Genomic DNA, 9,867 nt, shown 5'->3' on the forward strand with positions numbered 1-9,867 from the left:
CGACCTTCTCTTGCAAGAAAACAAGAAACTGACAAACAGCACCTTCAAGGACGTTTTCTATCTCTGAGGATTGTTTTAATTCCTCCTTATGATTTCCCAGGCCACTTTCTCAGGTGAGACAGAAAATTATGTGGCCTGCTTTTCCACAGGCACTCTGCTCTCTGCTTCATAGTTAGCATCCATATTTCTGTAAGTGGGACACCACTCATTTTCTGCAATCATGAATGGTCACAGCAATTTGCTGAAATAGATGCAGGCATTGTGAAACTGTTTCTGTGGATTTGAGAGCAAAAGTGTACCTAATCTGCATGCACAATGGCTGTACCATCACCAGCAGATTTACTCTGTCATTAATAGATAGACACAATAGACAGTGATGCTTTAAGTTGTTTTTCTTTTATTGAACAATAACAATATTACACTCTTTAAAACCAACTGACTTATCTGATTTACATTCAAGAACTTGTAATGTCATTTATGACACTATTGCAAAATATTAATAATGTATGCAGTATTTACTACATTCTTTCAATATTTCTCATCAGTCTGCTGGAAGACCATGGGTTTGATCCTGCTCTCACCGAAATCAAGAAAAAAATTATTTTTGATATCAGTAGATTAGAATCAATTCACTTGCTAGCAAATAGCCCAGGGTAACATTATTCCCTCTCAGACCCTAACATTCCATACAGGTTAAAATGTGGTGTTATGCTAGTTTGAGATTTATGTTTGTATGTCTCCAATTTTCATGGCAAGAGAATCTGCACCTTCATCCTGGCATTTGGATGTCTATTGCTGTCATCACCCTCTTGTTGCAGATGAGCATAATTCATGTCTGCTTTCCCAGGTGAATGCATCCTGCTTTCACAGATACTGACTTTGGATCCCTTGAAGGGCATGGGAATTTCAGTTGTTCATAGTTTTGAAAGAATGCTTCAGATCCTGAACTATGGGTGCTCTACTGTGTATTCCTTCTTTCATTACAGTCATTGTCAAAGTTCAGGCTGATTTCAAAGGAAATGTTAAAATCAAGCCACACTTCCAATGAGAGTGCTCTGTGTTAAAAGGCCATTCCTAAACTCATGGCATCCAGGTTCACTCTGACAAGTCAATTTTCATTATCTGTGGATTTGGTTGTTTTCAGACATATTAACAAGCCTTTCTCAGTGGTGATATTTTATTTACATGTATATCATCCAGCTTAGACTGAATGTGGGATTGCCCATTCCTGCAACACTCTAACATGTGGAAGTTTTTCTCCTGGCTGAAATGGGACCACTTGCTCATGCAATTGAGAGACAAAGGACTGGGTACCAAAATACTGTAGAGTCTGTGGCTGCACTATCACTTGCTGAGGGTCCAAGTCTTCCCTGGATCAAATAAATTCCTTGTGAGTCACATCTGGGCCATAGCCAGCAGTGAAGATGGAAAGCATGAAGGTCCCTTTGCTGGCCTCTCACCACTCTTCCCAAAGAAATGCAGATGTCACCTTAATGACACCAACTATCTGGCATATAGAAACATATATATTTAAATAATGATAAGCAGCTTCTTTTGTTTCAGATCCCCTTCTACAAATCGGTAGAATTTACCAATCTGCTGTTTCTCTGTACAAAATTTAACTTTAGAAATTCAACTAAATACAATAAATGTCTGCAGTATCTTGCCAAAGTTATTCACAATGTATAAACTGAAATGCTGGGTGTTTTCTCTCTGAAGAAAGGCATATTTATCTCTGATGAATTGTCACCAAACTTCCAAAAACAACAAAATTGTTAACAACTAATGTTGGTTTATTTAATTTACACTGTTGTGCTTTTGTTGTTATTATTGTTACTGAACAGGGGTACGCCTTCAATCTGAGGTGTTGTTTATATGTGTTTCTTTCATGATGGTTCCACATCAATAGTATCACTCACCCAAACTGTCCCCTTCATTCAGTGAGAGTTTTTCCAGCCTCAGGCTGTCAAGAGTCAGCCTCTGGCATTATTTAAATGATCATGTTGGGTTTTCAGTATTACTATACATTCAAAAAGCCACAATACATTTCTCTGTTCAAATACTTATCAAAACAAATATCAAAAGTCATATACACTGTACAGTCTATTTTTAAGTAAACATTTTTCTCATTAAAAACAGGTCACATTTGAGCTTCAAAGATTACATATTCATACATTATAAATCTACTTTGTTTTTAAAGTGTGTTGTTGCATATCCAATAATCTGTGAGAAATGCATTCACTTGAAAGTCTTACAAGTGTAGGTAAAGATCAGCGAGGATTTAGCCATTTCATTACTGGAGAGCGAATAACTTTCTCTTTAACGAATTCCTCTTTTACAGAATTTCCATCCCCAGATGCCATGTCATTGTCTGAAAAAAACACAAAAATAGAGGTGGATTTCATGAATGTGAGAGCTTTAAATTATTGTCCTGCAGCAATGTTCCTGCAATGTTTTAGAAACACTTTGAAAAATCCTTAACTGACATGTTTGCAGTTTAAATTACTGCCAATTACCTTGTTGCAAGATTTCTACCAAATTAAGGGATGTCATATCTGTTTTCTAATAGTTTGAGCATAGGGCTGATGATTTGACTTCAGTTTCCAGTTCTGACTGTAACTCTCACTCCAGTGTGACACAGGACAAAGCAACATACCCTCAATAACTACAGCAGTAAACTAAACTTCCCTGCAGCTATTCTCTGACTGAGGCCAGCTGGCATGGAATAACTTGGTGCATGCCATGAAACTCTCTTACTCTCCAAAAATAGGTAAAAGATATTCAGTTTGTCCACTGGAAACAGTCCCTGGCTGAGGCTGATTCCTGAGCTGTGGCTGAGGTTTCTTGGCACAGCTAGCTGGCCTGGAACAAAGCGTGCTGTCCACTGCCCTACTGTTTGACCATGGAAGGAGTCAGACTGCAATGTACAGGACCATGCTCTGACACCTTTACGTTTGACAGTGGTCCTCATAAAGCATATGGGTCAGAAACTTGCCTGTCTAAAACGCAGAAGCATTTACAGGTATTTTAATTCGCTGAAGATCACTTAGATGTTATAGCTGCTTCTGAAGAGCACTTTTAAATAGAACCCTGTGTGACCACCCCATGGAGTACTACTCACAGTGTCTGCTAGCAGTGACAGACTTCTGAGGACAGAAGTCATTGGGAAACTTCTGCAAGGGTAAATAACAGTTTGTTTCCACTCATATGAATATCTCATCCTGACTGGGATAAGTCAAGCAGTTAAACATTGAGGTAGCAGAAAGTTTGGGACCAAAAATGAGTGGGGAAGAGAAAAGAGGAGGAGGAATTGATGCAAATAGGCTGTCTGGTAAGATTTGGAATATAGGCTAGATACAGAAAAAAGCAAGCACCATCATTATTTTGGCACCTCCAGTAATAAATAGAGCAAGGAAAAGCAAAAGAACACAATCATATAGAAAAATGGAAAAATATCAGGGCTGATCAATCTTATAAGAGGTTTTGTGGAGATTATTTTAAGTGTGATATATGCATAAGATGTATAGGTTTGCTTCAATCTAACTTCCTTTTAGCAGAGAATGGGAGAAAGATAAATCTTTTATTAAGACAGTAAACTCAATACACATTAATATAACAAAAGAAAACAAAAATTGCACACAAACTGCAGCTGGAGAAGAAATGAAATCCAAAGACGTTTAGGTGAAACCCTATAAAAGATCCCCAGTAGGTTTAGGATTAAATATCTGATTTTTTTTTTATTTCTTTTTTGACTCCTACACATTTGTATTTGTTTTGGTTTGTGTTTATATTTAGATTAAACATCATTCCATAAAGCATAGCTCTGTATCATCAGGTGGGAAAAAAGGGAAAAATTTTTAATCCCACCTTTAAAAACTTCAGTGATCTGTTCTTGGTGGATCAAAAACACTCCAGCTTCTCACACTGTTTTTTCTTTTTCTTTTTTTTTTTTTTAATTCTGGACAGATCTATTACAAGCTTCAGATATAAATGTAAAGGAAATAACTTATTCCAGAGATAGTGACAGGTGATTACAATAAAACATTTAATAAAACCATTTGCTGGCACCTGAAAACATATAGAGGTCTGTCCTCATGGGGGTAAAAAAATGTTGGTTTTACTACGTATTAGATAATAGTAGTAAATGCAATGTAGTGAAATCCTGAACTGACTGATGCAAACCCTAGCACAGCCTCCCACTGTACAGGTGATGTACTGCTAGCACATGCAACCGATGAAAAGTATTTCAAAGTGTTTCTACCATGTGTCACAGCTCACCTAAATCCTTGCCACATGTTAAGGAAGCTGTGAATAAGAAAAATAAACCTACCTTGTGTTGTTAATGGTTTGCACAGCTACACCAAAGTACCTACACTCACACTTACTCACCACAGAGTGGTAGTAGATCATGTACAAGGTGTTTTCTGCTAAAATCCACTGTCCCACAAAGTCTTACCTGCATGTGAAGATATTTTTCTTCGATTTGGAGGCTTTGAAGCAGACAGTTGAAAAAACGGGAACTTCAAACACTTCCCTGTTACTCTGTCACAGATGCCAGAGGGACAGTTGCAGGTTTTCCTGCATTCCATTCCATAGCTACCATAGGGACACTCTGGAAAAAAAAATACATAGCAAAGCAGTTCTCAGTAATCCAAGCCAGCTGCTGTCTTAATAGCTGCTCTGCTTGAATGTGGAAAACCTCTGAGTGGAGGTCAGCTGGACCTTAGCTACAGGATTTCAGCATGCTGACTGCTTTTTACAACTGTTTTCCAGTATTAACAAATCTTGACACATTTTGTATGCATAATTTTACCTCCTGTAATTTATTTCCTATATGCTATTGGTAAGCCTTCTCTGAAACACCCTTAGATTTAAATGCACTCTTACATTAAACTGCCTTAGGTACAGGCAATATGAATATGTAAATATACAATTATAGAAGATTTAATTAAAATACTAGCACTGAATTTAGAAAGGAAGATGACTCCAGAAATTCCCTAAATTCACTGTGTGGCTCACTATGGAATTATCTGACTTTTGAGACTTAGAGCTGCGATTTGATGCTGGTGCAGGTCTGCTGTGGCCAGGGCCAGCAGTCAGGGATGCAGCCTGACCCTGAGGAGCTATCCAGCAAACTCACCCTCCATCTGGAGATGCTGCTGGGTCCTGGGGAGTAGCCTCCCACCCAACACCTTCTCAGACAGCAAAGTTCTGCTTTCCTGTGGCAGACAGCTCAGTGAATCTCCAGCCTAAAGAGTGTGTATGCCCTGAAGGGATCTCTAGCACTAAGGCAACTCCCTGGTTATGCTGCATCTGGTCACATCATGACCCAATTCAAACCTCACGTCTCTGAGCAAGCTTCTGGAGGAGCACTACACTGCAGCTCCTAGGATGGGAACAAATGTTTTCCAGAGAAAATTTAGTCAGGTACAAGAGATTTGCCCTGTTCCATAGCTGATGCATATCACATGCTGGGTCATATAACTTCCCAGAGGGTTTAAAATATGGGGTACAGCCCTTTTCCTCCTCTGCCTTGCTGTTGAATAGGATACCTTCCCAAAAACATTTCTAAAGAGACAGAGATTGGGAAAATTCATGTCTAACACACCTTTTCCAAACCTACAAACAGCTGATCATTTCCAGGAGAGGTTTGAGATATCCCAGGAGAAAGGCCTTTATGTTCAGACTGTCCTTGCCAACCCAAAGTACACGGTCACCTTAGATGGAAAGGTCTGGAGAGCTCCTGATTCACCTCCTGACAGCAAATGAATGACTATTCAGGCTGAACCAAGGAACCACCTAGCCCAAGTTTCCACAAAATTCTTAAGAAAGGTGACCATAGTAAGCACAAACGATACTTCTCTCCTCATTTTTTCTCTCCTTTTCAGCTATGGGACCTCCTGATCCAGACATAGTTTCTGTGCATATAACACCCCACAATAAAATTACCCTTTTCAGTTTTTCCAGTCACCTCTTGAATGAATGCAAACTTTTAACTTTGCCATACAGCCTAGGCAATATGAAAATCAAGCTAATGCACTGTAGCATAGCCAACATTTTACAATTCTCTGTGTATCAAATGAATATGCTCATATAAATGAAAAGCCCTAGACCAATCAGTTCCCTGAAATGGACTGCACAGTGAATCACTCCAGCATGGAGAATCTTAGAGTGCCTCAGCACACTCCCCTTCCCAAGAAGAACGCTCTTTGATCCGCCGCTCGTCCACATAAAACAAAAACAAAATCCTGCCCAAGTAAAACTGTTCTTGTGTGCACATCCTCCCTGGGAGACAAGCAAAGAGCACACACTACATGGAGCATCAATCTGCCTGCTGCAGGTGCTCAGCCGAGAGAGGTGGAATGCAAAGCTGTGCACAACAGCATAGAAACAAGTGCTTTGTGTGGAACAATCCTGGAACTGATGAGGCTCTTCAGATTTCATGAAGCTGAGATCTGAGTAAATTTTTCTTTTAGAAGGTTTTTGCTCAACAGGATCCTGCTCCTAAATAAATTGCAGATAGCTCCCAGTGTTTTAATGTAAGCAAGGGCACCAAAAAGTATATTGCTTCTGGCCATAATGGCATTACTATTGATAATGTATGCATGTATGATGCACTCTTCTAATAATAAATAAAATATTGTTCTGGAATATATACGGCCCATTTTAGAAATAAGAACTTGAAGAACAGAGTTCAGATCATTTTTCCTGAACTTCAAAGTAAATTGTTAACAGGAAGCCAGAGAGAATTTAGCCATCCTGCATCTGTCAATTATTACAAACATGGAAGTTATTAAAATGAGTGAATGACCTGGTATCATATCTGTATGTGCATATATGAAATAACAATATTTGGCCCCAGAGAGACATTGTGCTATCTCAGAGCTGAGATGAAGAAAGAAAAATAATTCTTTCTTCTAAAATTACATCAATTATATTTAGTGGAAATAAATGTATGGGGATTAGAAGTTTTAAACACCAATTTACAGTTCTAAGTTAAGATATGGCTTTATTGAAGTTAATGAGAGTCTTTCAACTGACTGATTGGCAAAAAATCCAAACATCTTGCTTCACATTTTCCACAGAGCATCCAAGATTCATCTATTCAGATCCCAAGTGCCATAGAATTTCTTTTTTCCCATTCAAAGGTTGCTATTGCAAATAAACTTCTATGAGGAAAGTGAAAAGTACACACTAATTCAAAATAATTGTTAACAGAATTATAAGCAGTATCTTGCACTGTGGTAATTTCTAATAAACTGAAGATCAGTCAATTATCTCAGTAAAATTTCCTGGTGAGTGCACCAAAGATACAATCTTTATGTGTAAGTTCTACTCTTTTGCAATAAAGTACTAATTTTTGTTTTACACTCAAACATGCACATGAATTTATTTTAAATAAGGTAAATAAGTGTGTGCCGTTTGTGAATCAGCCTAAATGATTTTTGCAGCATCAGGTCCTAAGTCATTCCTTTAAGTGAGTCTATTAATACTCCTGATATTTAACTGCCAAGATATTCCCACTTTTAAAGAAGTTATTTTAAGGCTTATCTGTATCTACTTACTGAAGTGGTACACAAACACAGCAAAACCCACTGCATTCATGCTTTGCAAACTCTTTTTTTTAAATAGTTTATTTTTTTAAAAAATAACCCTTCTTCTTATGATTATAATTTCTTGTCACCTTTTAAAGATTACCCTGTTTAAATGGAGCGAGGATAGCTCATAAATGAAAAATGTGGTTATAACCTCTGACTAAAGAAATCAGTATGCAACATACCTGGAATAAAGTGAAAGCAGTGCCTGGCTGCTCATCTCACAGTCAGCTTCTGTTCTGTTATTGCTATCTTTTAGGCAAGAGGATTTCTGTTTGTCTCCCCTGTCTCCCCTGACCCTAGGATGACTGAGCATCTCAAAGGTAGGACCAAATTAAACAGGACAAAGCCTCTAGGCACTGAGGCATTGTTGCTTTCTCCATCCCCCAGACCCCAGCGTGAGCATCTGGTCCCTGGACAGGCAGCTGGCAGTGCCAGAGGGACCATCACCTCCAGGAGTGTGCAGCTGCAGCAGGGACCCTGTGACAAGGATCCTGGATTCTTACAGGATTAAAGTCTTTATAATTTATATTAAGCCACTCACCAAACCAACAGAAAGAACAGGACTAATGCCTGGCTCTCTCAAGCCCCAGTCAAAAAACTCATCTCCAAGCACACCCTGTCTACATTTCCTGACACATGTCCCCAGGTGTAAAAAATATTGTCACATTAATAAATATGCCCCACTACATGTAATATCTTCTAATGATTGCAGGTATTTTCCCTCCTTTTTCTTGGCTAAGGGATGAGCTGGGAAAATCCCATTTTAGACTTTTTAAACAAGAGACAAACTCTGCATGTATGTTGCTGTCAAATTGCCACAGTGGGTGCATACAAAGCGAATATCATTACCTTTGCAGATACCAAATTCATCACCAAAGTCATCCTCCTCAGTGTAAAACTGGCACTTCAGCCCGGGACCACACTTGACACCATCCATACCCGAGACAGTACGATAGCAAGTCTCCCCCAGAGCAGCTGCACACACTCTGCAGCAGCCACAGTCATCCAGCACCGTTCGCTTACAGCGCGCAGTACTTTTGCATGCGTTACTGTCACAGGCATCAGGACAATCTACTGCGTATTTCGCACTCCAAGCAGCTCCAGCGTGCACGGGCATCAGGAGGAGTGTGAGGAACAGGAAGCCCTTCATGTCTTGCAGGGGTAAATGCTCCATCCCAGAGAGCAGGTCTCAGTGCTCAGCCTGCTGGTGCCTCTTGCCGAGGGAAGCAGCGGTACAGATCCAAAGTGGTAGCTGCACACATCAGCCTACAAGTTTATGAGCTTTATAAAGTGTGTTGTCCACATGTTGCACCGTCGTCAGCTTCCTCAATCCGGCAGCGCTGCTCCTGCCAGCCTCCCTTGTTTCAGTTTATGAAATCCAGGATGAAGGTTGGATTAGCACTCTGCTGCCATCCAGGAATTGAAAAGCCTGAGCTGATGTAATCTGTTATGTTTAGTTGGTTGTTTTGCATGAGGACTAAAAACTCTCTCACATCCGTTTCAAATGCTCAAGGACGTTTGCCAAGAGTAAAAAAAAAAAGGTAAAAAAACAATCAACTCTGAGGAGGTTGCATACCTTCCTGCAGGACAGGGATTGCTCTGATGCTGGGCACACTGCTGACAGGAGAGCTCTGCCTTGCTATCACAGCTTGTACAGCCAGAAGAAAATCACACTGAATCATCTTACTGCTGAGAGAATAATCTTTAATAGAATAAACCTTTGCCATACTCTTTTAGGGGATGTGGACGTTTATTTGGGGGAATTAAATGAGATCATGTAATTTAATAGCCAAACTCAGATTTTTCATTAGTTTTTTCTGCCTGCATCTAAATAATACTTTTTAATCAGTATTTAAGTGGAGGTGAATTAAACATTTCATTAAATGGAGGTTAATTAAGCATTGAATTAAAGATTACTGCTAGAACTAAAAACTGGACAAAACCCATCATTTTGTGGAATCTCACACTGGAAGTTCAGGAGCAATGAGCTGCCCCAACCTCGCAACCAAAGGGGAAATCCCCATCCATCATCAGCACTGTCTGCACAGCATTAACACAGATCCAGGGGGCTGATTCTCCCCTGTTTACACCACTTCTATTCTGACAAACACTATGGGATACTCTGATGTTGCTCTTCAATGAAATCAATGTAAATAAACAGAAAACAAATCTCAGTTTCCCGTGTTTTCTCTCTTAGACTATATTTATCCTGCCAGAACCTTGACAAGAAACAGCAAATAAGTGGAGTCCAGTGAAACTGATGAGCCAC

The 9,867-nt window shown here is 39.5% G+C and overlaps 1 protein-coding gene across 1 annotated transcript; it reads right to left on the reverse strand.

The window, feature by feature from the left end:
• Window positions 1-377: 377 nt before the first annotated feature.
• Window positions 378-9,006, reverse strand: ESM1 (endothelial cell specific molecule 1). The gene is made up of 3 exons (XM_015652109.2): window positions 8,448-9,006; window positions 4,457-4,612; window positions 378-2,371 (listed from the first exon to the last, which is right to left on the reverse strand). The coding sequence occupies exons 1-3, from the start codon at window positions 8,770-8,772 to the stop codon at window positions 2,271-2,273; spliced, it is 582 nt and encodes a 193-aa protein (XP_015507595.1). The 5' UTR covers window positions 8,773-9,006; the 3' UTR covers window positions 378-2,270.
• Between the last annotated feature and the right edge of the window lie 861 nt (window positions 9,007-9,867).

This window comes from Parus major, chromosome Z (genome assembly GCF_001522545.3).
Source record: "Parus major isolate Abel chromosome Z, Parus_major1.1, whole genome shotgun sequence".
Taxonomy (NCBI): Eukaryota; Metazoa; Chordata; class Aves; order Passeriformes; family Paridae; genus Parus; species Parus major.

Bases quoted from the DNA above. Each gene is read 5' to 3' on its own strand.
- ESM1 (XM_015652109.2), bottom strand. From the start codon at position 8,772: ATGGAGCATTTACCCCTGCAAGACATGAAGGGCTTCCTGTTCCTCACA. The intron at 4,613-8,447 runs GTAATGATATTC...TTTTTTTTCCAG, and splicing joins TGAATTTGGTATCTGCAAAG to AGTGTCCCTATGGTAGCTAT. The intron at 2,372-4,456 runs GTAAGACTTTGT...TGTTTTTTTCAG, and splicing joins AAAAATATCTTCACATGCAG to ACAATGACATGGCATCTGGG.